General features: G+C 34.6%; 1 protein-coding gene and 1 long non-coding RNA gene across 6 annotated transcripts; one reads left to right on the plus strand and one right to left on the minus strand.

Annotated features, from left to right (window-relative positions):
* Nucleotides 1-533: 533 nt before the first annotated feature.
* Nucleotides 534-2,476, minus strand: LOC108979777. The gene is made up of 2 exons (XR_001994275.2): nt 1,072-2,476; nt 534-949 (listed from the first exon to the last, which is right to left on the minus strand). It is a non-coding gene; the product is annotated as an uncharacterized LOC108979777 (long non-coding RNA).
* A 990-nt stretch (nt 2,477-3,466) lies between these two features.
* Nucleotides 3,467-24,390, plus strand: LOC108979778 (disease resistance protein RPV1-like). Of its 5 annotated transcripts, XM_035691180.1 has the most exons (7): nt 3,467-4,321; nt 4,928-6,050; nt 6,649-6,760; nt 6,839-6,933; nt 7,023-8,021; nt 8,104-8,614; nt 9,254-9,395. In XM_035691180.1, the coding sequence occupies exons 1-7, from the start codon at nt 3,816-3,818 to the stop codon at nt 9,289-9,291; spliced, it is 3,384 nt and encodes a 1,127-aa protein (XP_035547073.1). In that variant the 5' UTR covers nt 3,467-3,815; the 3' UTR covers nt 9,292-9,395. The 5 variants fall into 5 exon arrangements, with proteins under 5 accessions (XP_035547073.1, XP_035547072.1, XP_035547069.1 ...); XM_035691179.1 differs by lacking the exon at nt 9,254-9,395 and adding an exon at nt 24,352-24,390 and having other exon boundaries at nt 6,649-6,933; nt 8,104-8,644; XM_035691176.1 differs by having other exon boundaries at nt 6,649-6,933.
* The last annotated feature ends 71 nt before the right edge of the window (nt 24,391-24,461 follow it).

The following is a 24,461-nucleotide window of genomic DNA, read 5'->3' on the forward strand; positions in this document are numbered from 1 at the left end:
CAAAGGGAGAATGACTTTTGTAAAGATATTTGTATAACCACTTGATGAATTGTGAAGTTACAATAGATACAATCTTGCTAAATCTGTAAAGGGATTTGTATATGAAGAGCCTTTGGTTTTGTTGAGGAAAAATATTTAGTACTAAATATATAATAATATATATATATAAGGATATACTAATAAAATAAATCTAGATTTGCGACCCAGGTATGCGATTTCCAGAACCTTAGAAGTGTAAAGAAGCATGAGCAATATGGATATTACCAAATTATAGATGTAAAGAACCTGTAATTTGAAGTGTAAAGAACCTGTAATTTGAGTTGTTATACATAATTTGAATAGACATTACCAAATTTGAATAGACATCGCAAGTTGAGACATAAAGCCAACTAAGTCCCAAAATATTGGCAACTCCAAAGATCAATAAAAACTGTCATAGTTATATCCTTCTGGGCTGTCATAATTATATCCATATAAGCTGTCATGCCAACAACACAAGCTGTCATGCCAACTATAAATGCAGAACATTGAAGTTAATATCCATATAAGTTGTCATATGAGTATTCATAAATAATATATCATACATGTAAGGATCCGATCTGTCATAATTACATTTAAAACTAACATTATACATCTACAGTCAAAACCAACCAAAAACTATAATAAGAGATACAATCCAATATAGACACAACAATATACGTACGACCCTATTCTCTACTATCCTACTTTGAAGGTCGTCTTCTTGCTTCTTCAGCGAATTCTCTCTCTCTATTAGTTTGTCCTTTTCTTTTTGAGCTTCGTACTCACACAACAATAAAGTATCCTCCCTCTTCCGAATTTCATTCTCTCTTGTCAGGTTCTTCTTAGATACTACAGATTGAAGTAGATCTGCCCAAATGAAGAATTGACATTTTGTTTCTCCTTGTGTCCAAAATAAGGAATGTTCAATCTTCATGTATGAATATATTTACCCATGCATTCAAAAGCAATAGAAAAAATGCAGATACTCTGAGAGATGCAGCATTGACACAAAGATAGACATTTTAAACATTCTTGGAAAAAAAAACATACCTTTGATGAAGATTTCTTCTACTAAAGGGGGTGAGGCAGATGGGTCTTCAAAGGTTGTGGTGAATTAGTTGTCTCCAAAAAAAATGCAGAAACTCCAAGAGAGAGAGACACAGTAGTCAAACAGAAGCCTTAATAGTAGTTTTCATCACCATAAACTTATGCCAGCAACAATAGCAGAAATATGCAACAGCTGCAGCAAGAATTTTTCAGCTTTCATACCTACACCTTGTAAGCTCTAAACCGATGGTTTAAGGCTTTCTCTCTTAAACAAATCCTCTTTCTTTCTTCTTAAGTAAGTGTAAAGTGACTATTATATGATAAATATTTAGTTATAGCTACAGATTTAAGAGCTTTTAACATTAGAAGCAAGTGAAAATAGAGGGAATCAATGCAGACATCAGTAAGCATTTTATACCTTTCAGATCTACTTTTTATAGTTTGGCCTTGCTAATTTCCTTTTAGTTTTCATCATCATCACTTTATTTGTTAGCCGTAATAGAACAAACGTGATATTTTTCCAAGAGAGCAAAAAAATCAAACAAAAAAATGAAGAATATGTAAGATTCACTCAAATACATGATTCATTCCGCTCCAAAATACCGAATGTTGAGAGGAAATTTTTTTCGAAAAGATGTTTACTTTCAGACTAAAAAGTAAAATTCAACTTCCAGGTCTTCCCGACTTCTAATCAAGCGGACTCAAGTTAAAATTAAACATTCCAGATAATTTTTCCTCCATTTCTGTCCACCTTTCTAGGAAACCAAACAAAGAAAGCAATTTAAGAATAGACCAGAAAATGCCTTCACACAATCACTTAAATAATGCATAGAATTCAAAATCAGATTCGCAGAAGCTTGGATTGACTACAAGTGCTTAACTTTTAAAACGAATTGGAAAAAAAAATCCCTTTGACGAAGATTCCTTCTACTGAAGGGGGTGAGGGAGATGGGTCTTCAAAAGTTGTGGTGAATCGGTCCAGTGGCTCGGGGCTGAAGGGGTGAGAGAGAGAATGGCTTCGGGTTGCTGAATTTTTCTAGGGTTCGGGACTGATTGGGGTGAGGGCGTCGGGGTGAGAAAGAAGGCGTGTGAGAGTTCACTCTGAGATTCGAGAGGGAGAAGAGGGAGAGTTGAGAGGTCTGAGGGAGAACGAGGGTGAGAGGTTGAGAGAGAAGAGGGAGATGCGTCGAGTGAGTCTGAGGGAGAACTGAGAAGGGTATGCGTCGAGTGAGATAGAGGGAGAAGAGGGAGATTGAAGCAGCTCGGGAGGGATATTTGATAAACCGTGACGTGGAGTAGAACCGGATTCGGCCACGTCAGGAGTGTGGCGTGCGGTTAGGGAACCGGGGGTTGGATAGAATATTTCTACTTTTTTGGTTCACACACACCAATAATAAAGAAAGAACCTTACCCATTCGTTTGATCGTAATACGCGCTCTCTCTCTCCCTCTCTCTTATGACTTTTCCACCGTCTGAAATCATCTTTTTAACACGTCTGAGACATTTGTCTATTGCGTAAAGAGTAGATACGTTCATATTTTTTTTCTATTATTATCTGGTTATTTCTTAATATGAGATAAGATAATAATTTTATAAGTAAAATATAATAAATAAATTTTAATTATTTAATGACATATCATAAAATTATAAAAAAATAATAAGAATTGAGATTATGAATAACATTACTTTTATATAAAATAAACATTTTTTTTTTCTTTTTAACAAATAGATGTTATTGCTCAACCAACAAACTACAAAGATTCTTGCAAAACAATAAATACAATCAGGAATAGATTCAACATCAATTAACGCCACTCTGTGAGATTGAGCATCTTTGGCAAGAATTAAGCGACAGTTTTGTGTCTTCCAGAAGTAATCCAACTGGACTCCATTCATGCACCTACTTTTGGATATCAAAATTACTTCAAATATTTTCAATATTTTTTATTATTATTTATTATTTTATTATTATTATTTATTATTTTATTATTATTTTTTATCTATTTTTTATTATTATTTATTATTATTTAATATTTTATTATTACTATTTTATTTTTTTACACTATTATTTATAAACATTCTAATACTTCTAAAATATTCTACCCAAATGCGTTTGTTTTCAGAGATGAGATTAGATGAATTGAAATTAAAGTTAAAAAGTTAAATAAAATATTGTTAAAATATATTTTTTAATATTATTGTTGTTTTAGGATTTAAAAAAGTTGAATTGTTTATTTTATTTTGTATGAAAATTTGAAAAATTTGTAATGATAAAATGAGATGAGATGAGATGAGATGAGACAAGATGTTTTTAGAAAACAAGGCCTTAGTATTTCACTACCAACTGCACTGCAATAGCAAACGTCCAGATCTGACACCCATTAGGATTATTCTGAGATATTTCATTTATGTATGGGGGAATTAAATTGAGACGAAGATCTGACATCGGGAAAATTGGTGAAGCCCACCTAGCCATGTGCATCGGTGTGTCCTATGAATTTTGATCGACATGCACGTAATAGCCGAGAAGTTACCGCGCGAGATGTTTTCGGGATGTTTTTTCGGTCAATGTAGCAGTTCTCTTTACATAATTTCATGATGCTCTGTAGACTTTGGATTCCTCTTTATCGATTTCCTGAAGGGAAGATTTAACACGTTTCCATCTCTCCTTTCTTTACCCACATCTCTATAATTGCACCTCTGTTGTGATCATTTATCACACATACAGAGGAGAAACCACTTCTTCCATGGCCTTACAAGGAGCTTCTTCCACGCTCTCTTCCGCTTTAACTTCTTCCATACATCCGTGGACTCACGATGTATTCTTGAGCTTTAGAGGTAAAGATGTTCGCCAAAAATTTATTTCTCATCTATATAATGCTTTGGATAAAAGAGGAATCAACACTTACATAGACGACAAGCTCGAAAGAGGAGAGGAAATTCCGCAAGCACTTTTCCAAGCTATCGAAGGATCAATGATTTCCATCATTGTATTTTCTAAAAACTATGCAGAATCAAAATGGTGTTTGAACGAATTGTTGAAGATCCTTGAGTGTATGGGTACAACAAAACAAATTGTTCTACCAGTATTTTATGACGTAGATCCATCACATGTAAGACATCAAAAAGAAAGTTTTGGAGATGCATTCGCTAAACTTAAAGACAGGTTCGAGGGCAAGGTAGAAGTGCAGAAGTGGGAGGCAGCATTAGAAGAACTAGCCAATATCGCGGGGTTTGAATTAAAGAATTACAGGTACTTCTGATTTCTTTGATTATATATATATATATATATATATATATATATATATGTTGTGTGTGTTTGTCTATATGATGTTAAAGCGAACTTTATGAAGAAAACTGAGACAATTACGGCATTGATAAAGATATGATACTACCATATTAATTTCACCTAAAATTTATTGGAGAAACCATGAAAAATTCAAATCTCTAAATAACTGAATGATAGTTAGAAAAAAAATACTTGAGAAAAAGTATGGGAATTTTTTATTATTTGGATTCTATATATAAAGAACAAGATTTGGAATCATAGTACCGGCCTGACAAGAAAACAAACAACTTTAAAAAAGTAGTGATTTTTAGTTTCAATTTGTTTCTAGATATAAAGACTCACAATTTCTCTCAAATTATAAGTTTCAGATTAAGTTTGTTATGAAACAATGTTCAGATTAAGGAAGTAGCAAGACTACCCTTATACATCGTAATCTATAGCTGTCACTTTGTTATGGAGAGAAAAAAAAATTGAAAAACACTATATATTTTAACTTAATTATATTCATATGTCATCTATGTAAAAAGTACTCTTAACTATTTCTGTTTGTCTTCTCTTTAATATTGATAGGAAAGAGTCAGAATTTATCCAGGAAATTATTCGATGGGTGGACTTAAGAATGGTAAACCAAACACTTCTAAGCGTTGCCAAGTATCCAATTGGGATAGAGTCTCGTATACGACATATTTATCAGCATTTAAGTATTGGAAAGAATGATATTAGACGCATTGTAGGGATATTTGGGACCGGTGGAATTGGAAAGACAACTATTTCAAAAGATATCTACAACCGGATTTCTTCTCAATTTGAAGGAAGTTGTTTCTTGAAAGACGTTAGAGAAACTTCAAAACAGGCAGGAGGTCTAATTAAGCTGCAAAATACCCTTCTTTATGATATTTTAGAAGAAAATTTGGATGTTCGTGATGTTGACAGAGGCATCAATGTGATAAGGCATAGACTTTCCTCTAAAAGAGTTCTACTAATTCTTGATGATGTGGATGAGTTGGTCCAAATAGAAAAGTTAGCTGGAGATCGTGATTGGTTTGGCTCAGGAAGTAGAATCATTATAACGACAAGAGATCAATGTTTACTCAATAAGTCTAAAGTTGATTCAAAGCACGAGGTGATGATTTTGGATGACAATGAAGCTCTTCAACTCTTTAGCTTGCATGCTTTCGAGGAAAAAGAACCATTGAAGGATTATATGGACCTATCTAAAGAAGTAACAAAATATGCTCAAGGTCTTCCACTAGCTTTAACAGTGTTAGGTTCGGATCTAAAAGGTCAAAGTATACATCAATGGAGAAGTGCATTGGATAAATATAAAAAAATTCCCAACTGTAATATTCAGAAAGTACTCTTAGTGAGTTATGAAGGTCTAGATGATACTGAGAGGGAAATGTTCCTTGATATTGCATTTTTCTTCAAAGGAGAATCCTTGGCTAATGTCATGAAAATTTTTGATGGTTGTGGTTTTTTTCCGGTTCATGGAATCAAGAGGCTTATAGACAAGTGTCTTATTAGTACTATTGAAAGGCATTATGAAGGGCGTAATGAATCATGTGTTCAGATGCACGACTTGCTACAAGATATGGGACGAGAAATTGTTCGACTAGAATCACCCAAAGAACCTAGCAAACGTAGTAGATTGTGGTTTCATGAGGATATCCGTGAAGTGTTGGAAGAAAGTACGGTAAGAGTAAAAACGAATATCTTGGGTTTTACATTTATTTCTTTTTCCAAAAGTGAAACCTAATGGATTTTTTTCTTTTTTGAGAAAATATAAATCATATGAATTTATACCTAAATAAATATATATACATAAAAGTACTAATTCCACAAATTGACGTAACTTGATATGGTTCATCAGATTATAAAATTATTTTTATTGTAAAATAGATCAAATGAACCAGATGAAGACACGTCAGTTTGTGAGATTGTTTTTGTATCATTTTTTTGTGCATATAGCATTAAAATGAGTCAATAAAAGTACCAAATCTAGATGTCCTTTTTTCGTTCCAAATATCCTATATTTTCTAATTTCATGTCTACTATCTCCTTAAGCTAGTGTTTGTTTTATTGAAAGTTATAGGAGAGTACGTAAGTTGGTAAAAAGACAATCTTTGATATTTTAGCATGCGACTATTATTTAGTATTGGAGATTTCAACAATCGATAAATACTACTTATTTTTAAAATATCTTAAAGAAAAATAGTGTGTAATATTAATTGATAAGTACATAGTACTATTTTTCGTAAAATATCTTAAGCAACTTCATGCACTTATATCAGGGACCAAACAAAATTGAAGGCATAGTAGTAGATTTACCTGAAGGCGATGAGGAGATAAGCTTGCATCCGGATGCATTTCGACATATGAAAAGACTTAGAGTCTTTATAAATTGTAATGCACATTTTTTTTGTGGACCCAGTTATCTCTCGGACAAGTTAAGAGTCCTTAATTGGTATAAATATCCTGTAGATTCTTTGCCACATGATTTCCAAGGAAAGAAACTCATTGTCTTTAACATGCGTGATAGCTTGGTCAAGGAGTTAGGGGATGGATTCAAGCCCAAGGTATGCACAAAATTATAATCATCAATGATTTTTTTTTCTTTAAATTATGTAGTAAACTCCATTAAACTTTTCCTCTTTTTCTTTTACAGAATTTGATGACTATGACTTTCTATAATTGTAAATTCTTAAAAAAGATTCCGGATCTTTCAATCATCTCAAATTTGAAGGAATTGATTGTCCAAAATTGTACAAGATTAGTTGAGGTGCATGATTCTGTTGGATCTTTGAGAAATCTTTCTAAGTTGGATTTTGGGGGATGCTCTGAACTCCAAATTCTTCCAAGAAGCCTCAATTTGAGATCTTTACGCGAGCTTCTTCTTGCTTATTGCTCAAGCCTTCGTTATCTTCCTGAAATCGAGTGTAAAATGGAATCTTTAATTTTATTGGATCTACTTGGCACCGCAATAGAAGAACTACCTTTATCCATCAGGAACCTCGTTGGACTCCAGAGTTTACGGCTATCACACTGCAAAAACCTTATTCGTCTCCCAATTGCTTGCATTCTATGGCAACATTTAGGGGAACTCGTGATTGGTGGTTGTCCAAATCTTGTAAAGAAGATGAGGAATGATGGGCTATCCCTTCTAGACATTGAGTCTACAAAAATGGAAGAGGAGATATCATTAGGTGAAAAACGACTCCATGAATTGGTGCCTCCAACGAATTCAAGTAATGGGAGCACTGCATTACAATTGTTGAATCTTCAACGTTGTTTCCAATCAGAAACAAATTTCTTTCCAATATCTAGTTTGTTTACCATGTTTAACTCCTCCACCAGTTTGCGTCGTTTAGATCTATCGAAGAGTAAAATTGTTAGCCTTCCCACGAGCATCAAAGAACTCGTTACACTAGCTACACTTTCCTTGTGCAATTGTGAGAAACTTGAAGAAATACTAGAGCTTCCACCAAATATAAGAGATGTAGATGTTGAAGGATGCAAGTCCTTAGAGAGATTTCAAGAAGTATCAAAAATATTGGAATTCAATGGAAGCCACATCAGATCGCTTGAACGTATTTCATTGGAAGGCTGCTACAAAATGCATAAGAATATATGGAACGATAAAGTGCAAAATCCTTTATTGTGGAAGGTATGTATGTGTGATCTCATTTTTAATAGCATGCATGACTGAAATTAAATTGATATTGATGATGATGATATTGGTTTAACAGGGACTCTATGAATATGATGCTACTTTGTTTCCGGAAAATCATGAGTTTTTAAAAGATAATGAAATAGTGAAGGGGCATGATGATTATGTCAGACCAAGGGGAGAAGAAGAGTGGGCAATAGATATCGAGGGGCCGCACTATTTGGAGGAGATAAGCGGGATTGTATTATATCTTGTAATATTTTTTAAAGATGCTGCAGGCTATGATATTGATATTGGTGGTGCTAAGATAACCAGTAACAGCTCAAATCATGTATGTTGTATTCAAGAAGGGGTAAAATTGGTTAATATGGATTGGTTGAAAGAGGAAAATATGACTGGATATGCTGTATGGGTGGGGTACTCCAATTTACAATCTTTTGAACTAAAGATTTTGGACAATTTGCTTGTTCAATTTGATGACTTCCATCATCCTTATGGTCCAATGGTGGAGTTTTATAAAAGTTGCAGAGCCAAAGTGGTATACAAGAATGAAAGGAGAGCAAATAAAAAAAGAAAAACTGATGAAGTGAGTAAGTCACCCCTGTTCCTTTGATTTTCAAGTAAGATTTAATTTCCTCCTCTCTGCGTATTATATTTTTTTCCCTTTCTTTTTTGATACCAAAAAAAAAAAAAGGTGCTGGTGTTGACATTATTGCTCTGACTAGAATACACATACATCATATCTAGTTTACAATCTTTTCACTTTGTACATTTAATTTTGTTTCTTGGATGATGATTTTACTTATAGCCATTCCATAGTCGATGCCATGGTGCTTCTTCGAAGATTCACAATGTATCGCCACCAAAATAACTTGCATCTCTATGCTGTTTTTGAGACATTGCCCTGTTTAGACCCCAATAAAAACATAGCTTCATTTGGTATTATTTTTTGCATTTCAACCTTGGTATTCTTCAAAGCCATATAATAGAAAAGCATGAAGAGAGAGTGAAAAATCATCCAGGTGTCCTGCATGAATATGGTTGTTTAGACGGAATCTTCAATTTTTGTTTTCTATTCCCCTGTTGTCTCAACAAAAAACTGTGTATGGAAAGATGCATGCACATGAGGAGATTGAATGAGAGCAATGAATGTATGGAATGAATGAAGTTGGGACTGTACTTTTGCCTTTTGTCTGGTAATTTTCTTTTGGGCTTTTCCTTGTTTGCAGCATTGGAGCCTTACCACCCACTATTGATGCTACAATGACACTAAGCTCCGTCCAGCATTTGACTGAGAACAAGTTTGTGCAGGGCAACCCAACTATTGAATGTCACCTGCAATGCCACATGTATGGTTTTGGTTTTGGTTTTGCTCCGAGTTTTGCACTATTTGTGTAATATTGCAAAGGCAAGTATTACCCTTAAGATCTCTTTATCATTATTTTTGCCAATGATATATATGGGCAATTTGTATAAGAAATTCTAACCACGTACATGCATTTCTTTCCAAATCATTACCTACAGTTACATAAGACTATGAGTATTCTTTCTATTTTCTGAGAAAGTAAACCAGATTTTGAGATTCCTGAGTACGTGTATGCGTAAAACACAAATAGTTGTTGCTATTGATGCTACAATGACAATTAGCTCCAGTATTTTACTGAGAACAAGTTAGTGCAGGGTAACCTAACTATTTCAGGCAGTTTCAGTAGCTTTAGTACTTGTGCTAAGGTTTGAATGTGACCTACAATGCTATTATATGCATGGTTTTGGTCTGTGTTTTGCAGCATTTGTGTAATCTGGCAAAGGCATTTAAATCTTAGATATCAAGCTAGTGGCTTTACTCTGCAAGACCTCTTTTTCATTATTTTTGCTAATGATATGGTCACTTTGTATATGCAATTCTGGCTATTGAGTCTATGTGGTAAACTCCTTTTAAAATTTTATTGTCTTTTTAACCGAATGTGACAACTATGACTTCAAAATTGGTATTCTTCTGAATTTGCAGTTGTTGGGGCTATTTTAAGGAATGAAAAATGTGATGTCTTATTTGCTTTGAGTCTGGAAGGAATTTGGGTTGTTTGAAGTAGATGATATAGAAGCTTTGACAGCTTTAAGGGGTCTTTACATGATCTTGACTTTAGGTTTCTCAAGTTTGTTATTGGAAAGGGATTCATTGTCAGTTATTGGGGCTATTGGTTCTAAAGAACCTAATTTTTCAAGCCAAGAGAATTTGATTTCTGAAATTCAAAGTCTCATTTCTCGGTTTGTAGTGTATGATGTGATTCATGTTGGTAGACAAGGAAGTGAAGCAGCTCATTTACTTGCAAGACACGCTCGCTTTGTGGATGATACTATTCAATGGTGTCATCAATGTCCAAATTTTATTCATTCTAGGGTCTTGCTTGATTCTAATTTGTAATTGTCTGGTATTAACTTTGTTATTGTTTCTAATAATATGAATGCCAAAGGTTCATTTAAAAAAACAAAAAAATTGGTATTCTTCAAAATTTGCTAGCTGATCTTGTTAAACATTTATAATTTTTTTATTGTAGGGGCATCCTAAGCACCATAGATTTGGCAGAATCTTTGTGGGAAACAGGATTCCAGATTCAATTCCGTCAATTCAGATCATGAAATGTGTTCAGAACATGTCTGGCTGGACTACTTTGTTGGAGAATCTTGAAGATAGAGGGAGACAACCTCCAAGTTAAACTTTTTTGCACTTCAAAATTGGTGTTCTTCAAAGTTTTCATAATCCATATGATACAAAAGCATGAAGAGAGAGTGAAAAATCATCCAGGTGTGCTGCGTGAAGATGAATGTTTAGGTGGAATCTTCAATTTTTGTTTTCTGTTCCCCTGTTTTATCAACAACCAAACTATGGTTGAGGAGACGGATGAGCATTGAATGTATTGGATGAATAAAGTTGGGAATGTACTTTTGCCTTTTGTTCCAGGGGTTGAACTGTACAAGTTTTTAGGTAAATATTGCTCTGCTATCACTATCAGGGTCTTGTTCCATTTTATAGTTTTTCTGCATTCTAGGCACTAATTCATCACCAATGATAAATGATGTTGATGTTGGAAATTCGTAGTAGGCATATTCCAAGGGTTTCATTTTGTCTTCGGATTGTGTATTTTGTAGAATTTGTGTGATTTGGAAATTCAGAAGGCAGCAACTTCCACTTTGAACACCATAGAGTTTCAAGGTTTATAGGGCATTTGAAATTAATGGGATCCAGTGTTCGAGTGAGATTAGAGGAATCGCCGTACGTGTGGTTAGTCATGTTCTTTGGAAAAAATAACCACACTGGTATTGGAAAGGAAAGAGATTCTTGGATTTCAACATTGAACAACATAATATATTTTCTCTGATGGGTGGATACATGAGATTATGAGGTTTCTTTTCTATTTTTGGAGAAATCAAACCAGGTATCTGAGTATAGGAATTGAGTACTCATGATACACAGCATTTTAATAGGTTCAAATACCATACCTAGCTACAATAACTTAAAAAAACTCATAAATCCATGACCTTTTGAAGGTCAAACTCATAAATCATAATGTGTACTTTTTATTTGTATAATACTAAAACAATATAAACATATTTTAAGATACAAATATATTTATCAATAAAGAAATATATTGCTCAACAATTTTTTTTAAAGAAGGGGATTGTACCCAATTTTATTGATTATCATCATTAATGGTAGAGGGATACCTTATACAAAAAGAGGAGACTTGGGGGTTAAATGCAGGGTAAAAAGAGAAAATCTCAAAACCAAGTTCCTATAAAATAACTAAATACTATATATAAAAACAGAAAACATTGATCTTAAGAATTAACATAGATATGTTAGTGCCGAATAGAAGGAAGACCTTCATGATCCATAGAGAAATGAACAACCATATGTTTAGGGAGTTGAAGAAGAGACGAAAAACTAAAATAATAATTGGGTGATTGTGCTATTTAACAGTCAGTGATGGTCATAAGCTGGTAGAAAGTACAAAGTTACCAATTATCATATTTAATAGGATGATGAATATTTTTGTTCTTTTTTATTAAATAAACTTGCACCATATTGGAATTTTAGACTTTGGATACTTCTTTATCAATTTCCAGACTAAAGCAGCAAAACAGAGTAAAGCCAACTAAATGAAGAAATATATAGTGCATGAGAATTGTAATTAAGCAGCAATTAATAGTACGAATTACATATAAAATGGAAATAAATGCTGCCATTGTATTTGACACAATATTCCCTACTTATTTCAACCAGGTAAGCTGCGTCAATCCACTCAGGCCCCAGCAGGAATAAATGCTGCCATTGTATTCACAATACCTCTTTTCCATGACCTGTTGTCTCACTGGATTTCCATGACATTTCATACACTACCTGTTGGAGTATAGCATCCCAAAGAAGAAAAGGCCAAGGCTAAAGTAGACAATATACATTAGTTAGTTATTTTCTATTTTCAGTATAAATAGATGTAAACACAAATGATCACTAACTTGATTCATTCAATACAATTCCTTTCAGATAGTCTACGTACATCATACTTTTTCTGTTCTTCATACTTTTCATTTCCAGTTTATCAGATGGGATCCTGTGTTAGAGTGAGATTAGAAGAATCACCATATGTGTGGTTAGTCGTGTTCTTTGGAAAAAATAACCACACTGGTACTGGAAAGGAAAGAGATTCATGGATTTCAACATTGAACAACATAATATATTTTCTCTCATGGATGGATACATAAGATTATGAGGTTTCTTTTCTATTTTTGGAGAAATCAAACGGCCAGGTATCGAGTATAGGAATTGAACAGCATAATATATTTTCTCTGATGGATGGATGGATTCAAAGTTACCGATTATCATATTTAATAGGATGATGAATAGAATGATGATTTTCATGATCATCTTTTTCAACATGCATCTGTGCTAAAACAGGAAAACAGAGTAAAGTCAATTGCATATAGCAGAGTGAGAAAACCATTGGGCACATAATTTTGCGATGACTTGAAATTATGTAGTTTAGTGGTCGATTTGTTTGGGATTTTGTTCACGGTGTGGCTGGTTTTTGAGTATTTCACTTATTTCCTCAAACTGTTCAGAGTGCCTAATCGACACCTCAGAGTCAAAATGCAAATGCTTATTGAGAGTTTAGTTTTGTTGGATCCATTTGGGAGTATTGGTTTTTGAGAAATGAAATTGGTCCTCAACTGTTCATTAAATGTTGAGGACAATACAAATGTTACTCCCATGGAAATAGGCAACAGGCCTGCCATAAATCAGTGAGAAAAAAAGACAGAAAAAAGTAGCAGCATTAAGCCTATTTTTATTTTTTAGCCCTCCTTCGGAAGTAGTCCTTCCCACCCAGCAAAACAAAACAAATTTTGACTTCAACTATCTTCTTGGTTTATGCCTTTTGTAATTTTGAATGAATGTCTCAGCCTTGGCTGTACTGTACTGTGTTCTCTAGTCTGAAAAGCAGTGTTTTTGCTTCTCTGGTCTGGAATGTAGTAAGAAACGTTGGCATTTTATGTAGAGCAGTCTTAGGTGCAGGCAGAGAATTAAGATCCGATGGGCGAAGTTCTGAATCCCAAGATGTAATGGAAGATGCTGAAAGCTACAAGTTAGAAACCGGTAAGATTCACATATGAAAATTATTTTCATATAGTCTTTTCAAATGAAGAATATTTTAAATGAGGTCGATTGAAGATTACTTGAAGTACTTTTGGACCAAAACTAACTAATCCAAGAGTAAGACCATTACATTTTTATCTTTGCTCGTCATTTTTGCTTGCAAGTTGCTGTGATCAGGAGAAATTATTTAGTAGAATTGGAATAAGACACGACTATATGAAGATAAGAACAAGAGGGACCAAATGCCGGTTGATCCTTTGGCCACAACTCACAAGGGACTTTGTGAGCCACATAAATAAGATAAATTGGCAGGATCGATTAAAGATATGGAAGTTGCGCTTGTTTCATTCTGTACAACTATATGAAGGAAAGACACAGCCTGTTGGACCCAAATGTCCATGAGCTGCCTAGCAAAAGAACTTGTGGTTCGTATATCTATACCTGTGTGATATTTAAAATTATTACAATTAAGAAAGGTGGAAAGAAGAAAAAAAGAGAGAGAGACACTCCCCCTTGAAATTTACATTTGGGTTTTGTGTTGTCTACAGACTGCAGGCAACTTACTCTGTATACGTCTCTGCTTCTATTTCTAGCATTTAATTAATCAGTGCTCTCTATACCTGCTGTGGCCTGAATTTGACATGTAAAAAGTTAAAAACAGCCCCATATTCTTGCAGGCCTAATTAAACTCATGCAGTAACATTTTACCTCCCATTGAAGAGTAGAATGACAACTACTTCTCAGGAGAACTTTATAGTGTCCTTATCTGGTTAGTTTTCAGTTTTCAGTGATGACAATTTGCTGTATCATGTAACCAGCTATCCTTGTACAGTTATTTTCTAACCTTATCTTTTACAATTTCAAAATTCTCACAAGCTAATCCAAGAATTGGATTTTCTAGAGCAGGGAATCTTGATGTTAGTGGAAACAGAGTGAGGCCCTTCATTTAAAACAAGATGCAACAACAGCTCTCTTGTGATAAAGGTTGTGATCAAATGAAACCGAGGCATGCAGGCCAGCAAGCATGTCCAACTTGACCTCCTCAGAATCCTTTATATTAATACCTGCACATCAAGAAGTTGCCTTTCAGGATTGATGGTGGATTTCCGGCTTACGTCATAATTGATGGTGGATTTCTATGGATTGTTGCTCCAATTGGAGAGGGCTTAGTTATGGATTTTCCTTGTGGATCTTTCGGGATTGATGTAACTAGGATATTGCTCTTTTTGCCCTTTGGTATAACCAGGAAGTTGCCTTTGGTTGGATTTTTCTTTTTGATGTAAACAGTTGTTAATTGTGTGTCGAATGCTTTAACAAACAGATTTGTAAATGGATTTTTTCTCATTGAAATGTACAAATGATGATTTGGAATCTATCGAAGCAGGCCAGGAAGTAACATGAATCATTGACCAATTATCTAGAGTTTTGTGCATGTAATTAACAAAAAGAACTGATTTTTAACTGAGAGAGACATGCAATGCATACAGACAGAAGTGTCCCCATTTGGGACCAGCGAAAGATGGGAGATTTCTAATACCTCCTGACCAATCCCATGTTCATGCCGAAGCATCGCACTGGGCGCTTCCAGACAATGTTATTATCGTTCAAAATCAAAATGCCAAGAAAACTGAAAAGCATTTAAAGATCTTCCTTCTAGTGATTCAAAATCAAAATAGTTTTCTATTTTTCTAGATCATAAAGAATTTATATATATAAAATATATATATATATATATATATATATATATATATCGAAATACTCGGTATTTCAAAATCAAATTCGGGTTGGGTAATCAGGTATTGGGTAAATGGAAGTGTACTGAATCGTGTCGAGTCGGAATAGCTAATTTTGGGTCGGGTCGGGTCGGGTCAGATGAACAGTCCTACCGACGATGGACTAAGTTGGCAAAAAATTCCAATGATGGTATCTATGATTCTATCTTGCTCATTCGTCTCTAGCAGGCACAAAATTTCAACAATGAGGTTTTGTTGAAATTTATTGATATATTTTTGTTTTGAGATGAGATGGGTTGACAGTGTTTGTTTTTGTTTTCTTTTCAATATTTTTCTTTTCAATTTAGTTTTGAACTTCTTTGAATCTAATTTCTCTTTTTTTTTTTTTTTTTTTTCCTGATCTGCAGAATTTTCAGAACTTGAAGTTTACGAGTTTTTCTGATTGTAAAGTCCTAACAAAATTATAATCCATCAAATATGTAGAAGCCGACCAGGTATTGTGTTTGAGAGGATATGAAAGCCACATATAACATTGTTTATATGCATTTTGAATATTCATCAATCAAATGATCATCATCTATTAGCATTAGGATTGATCTTTAAGTTCCAAGAATTCCAATTAGTAAAAAAGAAACATCCAAACATTGAAACCGACAAAAAAAAAAAAAAAACAAGTACCGGATTGTAAACCCGGGTTCCGAGTTTAAAGCCCGGTATCCACACCAGGCGTACCCGGATTTTTCTATGCGTTAAGAGCATTCAATCATATCTACTGATATATGTTTTTTGAAAAACTCTATTTGCACCCGGGAGGTGTACCCCCCGCGTACACGGGCCTCCACGTGGATGCCAGAAATGCTGCGTTTCATTTGCAGCCCTCAACTGATAGCCCCTCCTCCGTCTTCGTCATAGACACCCAACAATAAACGAGCCACTGCAAGTGTTGGTGAGGCACGAAGAGTCTGAAATCAAGACTAACGAAACGAAATCAACAGAGCTTCAGACGAAGATGATTGAACTCGCGAATGACCCATGGAAGAACGCTTCGGTCTCCACTCTTCACCTCACACCGTTCAAACCTCCAAGCTTCCCACGGCCGTGCTGCCAGACGAAAGACGAAGGGACTAAAACAGAGCATACCCACACTCCACATTTGCGCTGTGTTTGCTTCTGAAATCATATTTCGGCGAGGGAATCTGCTTCCCACAAGCCACGAAAATAGATTATGCTTCTTAACTTCATCTCCTCTTCTTCTTCTTCGTTTTTTGTCTTCGCATTCGTGGACCCAACCGTGTACCTCCCTGCCATCGTCTTTCGCAATTTTTGAAAGCCCGGAACCCTAACCCACGAAGAGCTTCATTTCGATGAATGTGAAGGGTGAATCTGCTTCCCACAGTCTTTGCATCCGAGCTCGCTGCCTGGTTGTTCACTGGCACTGCATGAATCCAGTTCCTCAGTTTTTCAAGAATTTTTTGGATAATAAGAATGTTTGTTTCGTGGGAATGGAAGATGAACTGAGAAAATTACTAGAATGGCCAACTAAATGTAATCATTTTCACACGAGAGCTGTAGGACTGGGTCATTTGGCTGCTAGGGTTCTTAAGGATCCCGACCTTCAATGGCTTGGTTTGGCTGGGTTAGCAGCTGCAGTTGGGCTGCGCTATAAGGAACCAAAAAATGGAACTTTCTCCGACTTGAGTTCTTATACGTTTTTTTCGAAGGAAGAGGTCGAGTGACTAAGGAATGAAGAGGACGAAGAAAATTTCTGAGATGAAAAACAGGGATGAGTTGTTTGGCGCTAGATGATGAGATGATTTCTCAAATCGAGTTTTTTTTTTAATTCATTTATTAAAATAATAATATAAAAGTGACGTGGCTAATACCACGTCACACGATTCCGCAACAGGTACCCAATGCCGGGTACCTGTAGCAGAATTGATGTTTTTTAGGGTAAAAGACAGGAAAGATATAGCAGTAGACGTATCTTCTCAGTCATATTCTTCAAAAAGTATTCTAGATTAGAGGTCCATAATCATGTTCCTTTTGCAAAAAAAATAATAAATAAAATAAAATTAATACAACGTACACTGTTCTATGTGGTCAGTCTAGTTATGACTTCAGGTACTGCATGTGCAACGTGTTATATGGCCATAATATATTTTCAACTGTAAGGTTGGCGTACAAAATGGTACTGAGAGAAGATAACAACCTGATGCAAGGCTAGCAATACTTATTGCTCCGTTAATAATGGAGAAGAGTTAGTCATAATCATTATTATCTGTAAGCATATAATCCCCAGTTTAAGCTTTAGAAGATAGTCACGAATGGAGGTAAAATGGCTGTTAACAATCTTGCAATCACCATCTGTTCAATAACAGGCCCTGCATCAAGATCTTCGGTCATAAAGTGGCTTGTTGCACCGATCGATTTCACCCCGGCGTCAAAAGCCTGCCAACATAATCTAGCTAGTTAAACATTAATCAACAATTATGAAGGAAGCACAAATGATTGCAAGGTGAGAAAACATATAAATTATGGATAAGACAATCATCGAACATGTGTAGATGGATTCCCACCTTTGAATGATGCCAAAAGGCCGCGGTGAATGTTTATTATATCATCTCCAGAACTCTTCAAGAAATTGCCAAAAAGTATCTACAAAGATAATCCTAATACTAAAATATCGACTATTGAAATGATCGTTCACTTACATCTCTCCATGAGCATTTCTAGTTCTGGTCTTCATATTTGATAAAATGAACACCAGTAAAGAAACAAGTAGAAGAAAATATTGATTACGTCAATTTTCCACCGACTCGGAGACTGAAAAATTGGACAGGGCAAATTATACCCTTCAAATCAGAAAATGGAAAATAAAAATAACACAGTGAAAATCTAGAACCACAAAAATTGATTTACCTGCATATACCAAGCAAGAACTAAAACTTGAGTATTCTGAACCAATTCCAGGTTGTACGTATATGATGATAGAGAATACAATGCCTTTCAAGCAATCTAGTTATATCTCAAGCAACAAATCACACATCACTCATTAAGCCAAATTACCCACACACGTAGAGCTAAAAATACAATTAATATATTAGTATGAATTATATATTGACAGATGAAAGGAGCTTATTTTCTGCACATGTTTATTTTTCCCGCATGTTTCATTTTTTATTTCCTTCTCTTTCGGTCTTTTATCTCTTATTTCCCGTAAAGTTTTTTTTTCTCTCGTTCACGTCGTGCATGCTCACACACAACACAAACTTTCATCCGCGCGCACGACTCTCTTCCCATCCCCATGCATGTCTCCTACGGCTCTAGGGTTTCCTTTTTTTACGTTCAATCACCCTTATATATATATACATACTTTCTGCAAAACAGCAAGCCGCAACACCTCCTCATAGTCACCACAAGAGAACCCAGACCAACCAACATTTTTTTTCCTTGCCATACACGCAGAGCTGCCTTGCACCACCACTAGCCACCGTGACTGCCTCCCATTACTTGCTAGCACAGCCACTCCTCACGTAGCAACTCCTCTTGCAAACAGTCCAGCCCGGTCCTCATCCACTCGGAAAACACCCTGCCAACCCACAGGAAGCCTCTGCCTTCCTACTCCGCATAATGTGCACCGCGTTGCATGCCGCATGAAGCCATCGTAGTCGCCGTGACCCACTCAACCACCAAAACCGTAAGATAGCCACTGCAGAACACTCCTCCGCCTTGGTCTCGTAGAACCACCCCAAGCCGTGCAACACCCAATCACTGGCCAAGCCCGTAGCGCAACATGGGTTGATTCTCCGTGACGCTGTTGCCCTGCCACCCGAACTCACTGACAGCAACTCCTCTGTGCAACAGCGCACCACCCTCCAGCCGTCCTCACCACCATGGAAAGCCAACCACCGTCGCCAGCCGTTGAAGGAGGAACACACGACATACTCTGTTTTAGCTCCCGAAAACAGAGCATCAACAGCTCAATGTTTTTCTCGTCCGGAGCCACCACGCGTCGCCACCGTACAGCCCTCTCTTCTTCTCGGTATTATCTTCTTCCTCATGCCGTGATCACTCTCTCTCTCTGTTCTCCCATCACTTTTTCTTTTGCTTATCACCCTCTCACTTCCTCTCGGTTGCTCTCTCTCTTTCTTTCTTTCGTGCTCAGCCCAACTCGACGGCATCTCCGTCGCACTCCTGCTCCTCAGCCGCGCCACTGCAGTCCCTCCAGCCAGCCCCGTCGCGTCTCACCCTCGACGCTTGCCTCGGTTTCCCTTGGGTAAGTTCCTGTCGTCGCATATATGTTAATCCCGTGTGTTTGTTTGTTTGGTTTATGCTTATAAATTTTATATACGTACTTTATATACAGATTATATATATGGAAAGTTTTAACCTAAGTTGGGTACTTACTAGTTTTGACCTATTATATATATACTAGTTAAGGGCAACATGCGCTGCACGTATATCCAGTTGTCTACCATTAAATATTGCAAGATATATAATAGGCAGTAAAATATGACCAACTTCAGATAGAATCATCGTGTAAAACAAATCATCATATTATCACAAGCAGCATATGAATAAGGATTTTTAACTAAATCATTTTCTTTTTTATCTCGTATTATAAACCATAATATCAATGCTTATATCCAATAGTATTTTTATGAGTTCCAGATAAAATAACATATAATGAGAATCTTGGATCTTGTTAGGCAGCAAACTCAAGAATTGAATGCATTTAAATAAAATGTAACATCCATAAGCAAATTAAGATTATTTCTTTTACTAAAAATAAAATATTGTTAGGTTAACCTTACCAAAATCTCTTGTTTAAAAGACTAATGTTTCTATAATATTAAAAAATAATATTCTAACAATATTTTATTTAACTTTTAATTTTCATTTCAACTAATCTCATCTCAATTAGGATCTAAGCTATCAAAAAAAAAAAAAAAAACCTCAGTATCCAAACTCACCTAATCGGCAAAAGAGCAAAAACATAAGAGAATCGGATTTGATGAGAAAAAAGGAAAAAAGAGAGAGAGAAATTGATAAGAACATTGTTAATCCCTTCCTTATTTTCAAAGAAAAGTTTATTTGAAAATAGATTTTATTCCAAAATTTTCATATCATATCCTATCTCCTTTTTAAACATAACTGAAATACAAAATTTTAAAAATAATCATTACAACTTTCTCAAAATTTCAAATTTTAAATAAAATATAATTTATCTTTTTAAATTTTAAAATAAAAATAATATTATAAAATTATAATCTAAGTGTCTGATAATATTTTAATTTTATAATATTTTTTATTTAACTCTTTCTCTCTTTCAATTATTTTTTATAAAATTTCATGTCATCTAATTCTCTCCAACATTATATAAATTTTCAGAGAAGGAAAAAATTAAAAATGTTCTAATATATATTAACATATTCTAGACCATATTATTTAACACTACAAATAATGTTAAATTATTACGTTAGTTCAAAGGCAGTTTAGCTTTTAATTTAAAAATGCAAACCAGATTATCTTAATTTACTTTAAAAGTTTTCATAACTCTTTTTAATATTATTAAAACAGAAACACTATAAAAAATAATAACAATAAAAAGCATTAATTTATTTAACATTTTCACATTTGGCTAAATAAAATAATAATAATGACATATTATATTTTTAAATTATTAAGAAGTTATAATTTATTTCCTTATGAAAATTTGTAATTATACTAACCAATCTACTATTATTACTCTTAATAATTATAGTTGGATGCGCATGTTGTATATTTGTTATTTTCAAAATAAATATATAATGTGTCAGTTTTAAAATTCAAAACTACAGTGGTAAGTATTAAATAATTTAATCATATATTTTATAAAGTCTCATCCTTTACATTTAAAAAAAGGTAATGATAGGGTTACTACCCTATTACTACCCAATTACTACTCATAGTTAATTTCAAGTTTTTTATTTTTTTATCATTTTCTTTGAAATATTTTTTTAACATCCTTAATCGAAAAAATTAAAAAATATATATAATTTAATTAATAATCACTTCCTTAACCATTAAGTAAAATAAAAAATTTCAAAAAAAATCAAGTATAAAAAGAATAGTAAATGAGTAGTAGGAGAGTAGTAACCCTATCATTTTCCTTTAAAAAAAATTAAACAAACTATAGTACATTAAAAATTATAGATCTACTTCAAATAGTGTAATTAATTTCAAGTTAATTAATAAACTATTCAATTTATCCAAAAATGAAAAAAAAATATTTAAGTTTATTTCTTAATAAATCATTTAACAAAAACCATTAATAAAAGAAAAAAATTAGATTTATACTGAAACTGTAACAATTCAATTCAATATTTACATAATTCAAAATTAAAGGAAATAAAACACAATAAAGACACAACGCTCCTATCAATAAAATAAAATTAAAAAAAAAAATGGTGCCGCGGCGGCTTGGATTCCTCGTGGCGGTTAACGGCGGCACGATAGGAGCTGATATTGGAAGGGGAGGAACGCCGGACGGAGGGGAAGAGAATGGGTGGGGCGGTGTTAGCCACGCCGGTGTGCGGCGGAGCACTGGAGGCGACGAAGAATCGGACGGGCCGCGGCTTCGATTCGCTCGTGGCGGTCAACGGCGGCACGAGAGGGGCTGAGATTGGAAGGGAATGGACGCCGGTCGGAGGGGAAGAGAATGAGAGCGGCGGTGCCGAGCACGACGACGTGCGGCGGCGCACCGTAGCAGATGAAGAAACGAACGGGGGAGAGGGGAGGAGGGGCTCGCGCGCGGGAGAGACAGGGGCAAAATGGGAAAATTTTCAGTGGCAAAACCGTAATTTTGGAATAAAAGCAGGGGCAAAATTGGAAATGAAAATATTAGACGAAAACACTGTTCATGAGCGATTCGCACTTTTTATATATATAGATATATATGTATATGAAAGGTAGGTTTAACCTAATGTTTTCGGATGAGAAGTTTTATTTTTTTTTTGGGGTTTATGTTTAAATGAGTTTTGCTTCAAGTTTCAATAAATATTATATTTGTATTTTAATAATATTGTTAATTAAAGGAAGTAAACCTATTTTTTTAAGAGAAGAGTTTTTTTTCATGACTTATTTTATGGAAATTTTAGAAACCAATGTATTCTTTTTATTTATAAAATGTTGCTGGTATTTTAAATATTTTGAATATTAATTTTTATTGAGTTTTATATCTATTTTAATACTTGCTCGATTAATCTCTTATTCGGTACGAATTCGATTAAGTGGATATTGATGGTTTTGGAAAATGATGGGATTTTGGGAATTATGAGAATTTTAGGTTTTGAGGAATAATAAAATAGGTCATTTTAGCATCTTAGGCTTAAATATTGAAATACGTGTTTGATTGGAAATTTATGAAAATTATGTGATTATGTTATAGGTAACGATCAATATTTGTTTCGACATTTCTTGAGGAAAATTCTGAAAAGCTAAGAAGTCCAGGTAAGCGGGGTTCCTATGCTAGACTTTGCATTAAAATAAAATGAGCTAAGGTTGATTTTGGAAAATATACATATTTGGTTGTGAAAATAAATTTGAACTACCTCAGTTATTTGTTCTGCATTACTCATGAGATTCTGTATAAGAAGAAAGTATTTTCTGTCATGACTGGTGTAGACACACTAGTATATGTCCTCTGCTTACTGAGTTGTTGATAACTCACCCCTTATCTCCATATATTTTTCAGATAATTTTGATGATTCAGCTGGAGAACAAGAGTAGAAAGTTTAGCCAGGTGTGATGATCGTAGTGAAATAAGTGCCTGAGGGTACAAATGCTTATTTGAGAGTCGTAGTTAGTAGATTGATTTATTTTTCGGGTATTTGATTTGATGAGTTGAGGATGTTTTCGAGTTTTTGGAGAATTTCTAATTTATGTTATTGGGGATTTCTTTATTGTTGCCATAGAGGAACTTAGATTTTTGGTTTGATTAAGTGGATTAATATTTTATGGAATTTCTGGATTTTATAGTTGTGTTATTTAAGTAAATTTTAAGTATTATGAGCTAACTCTCCGGACCTATGGGATCGGGGCGTTACATTTGCAGTATTGCTCATGTTGGAAGGGAAAAAGCACAACCACATTGATGCAAAGAATATTATTGCTCTAATGGTGGTTTACTTTCGAGTAAGGTTGCATTTCTTCAATATCTGGTTTCTCTCTCTAGAGTATATGTACTTGGAAACTGAGATATAGATTTTTGGAGTTACCTCATACGGACTTCTTTTATAGATTTTAATAATCTGTCTTGTCTAGGATGCTTTGGTGAGACTTAATGATGTCATTATACAAGAGAAATCAGATGGGAAATCCAAAATAATGTATCTCAGTTATTAAAGATTTTAATGATGTCATTAAAGAAGTGCCAAGATGAGACTTAATGATGTCATTATACAAGAGAAATCAGTTTCTGGTCCATTCCTTTAGTTCAAGTTCTTACCTGGGTTCAATTTTCATTCAGATGGAAAAAGATATTGAAGTTTCATGTAGCAGTGAGAGAACATACAAGCACTTGTGCAGCAGTGGGACGAAACAACTCTGGGGGGCCTTCATATTTGCCAAAACCTGTCAACTCCATTCAATGCATCCAAATCAGAGTGAAGAAACTCTTCCAGTAATCACTGAAGCAGTCAACAGAAAACTGGATAAGATGATCATTGAAGGAGATTTTCTAGTGCTAACCACAGCATTTCAAAAACTCCCCCATAAATTTCGTTTCTCATAGACCATATATGTTGATACCAATCACTGTCATTTGCTAATTGCTGGAATTTCCACCGACATATTGAGTCTATGTGGTAAATTCCTTTCAAATTTGTTGCCTTTTTTAACCGATCGAATGTGTACTTGTGCCTTTTGTCTGGTAATATTCTTTTGGGCTTTTCCATGTTTGCAGCATTGGAGCCTTACCACCCACTATTGATGCTACAATGACACTGAGCCCCGTCCAGCATTTAGCATTTGATTGAGAACAAGTTTGTGCAGGGCAACCCAATAGTGAATGGC

Source organism: Juglans regia, chromosome 6, assembly GCF_001411555.2.
Source record: "Juglans regia cultivar Chandler chromosome 6, Walnut 2.0, whole genome shotgun sequence".
In the NCBI taxonomy this organism is placed as follows: Eukaryota; Viridiplantae; Streptophyta; class Magnoliopsida; order Fagales; family Juglandaceae; genus Juglans; species Juglans regia.

What these genes read in the sequence shown, in the direction of transcription:
- LOC108979778 (XM_035691176.1), top strand. Translation starts at nt 3,816, where the DNA reads ATGGCCTTACAAGGAGCTTCTTCCACGCTCTCTTCCGCTTTAACTTCT. An exon ending in TTTGAATTAAAGAATTACAG is followed by an intron (nt 4,322 to 4,927) that starts GTACTTCTGATT and finishes TAATATTGATAG; the next exon opens with GAAAGAGTCAGAATTTATCC. An exon ending in GGGATGGATTCAAGCCCAAG is followed by an intron (nt 6,934 to 7,022) that starts GTATGCACAAAA and finishes TTTCTTTTACAG; the next exon opens with AATTTGATGACTATGACTTT.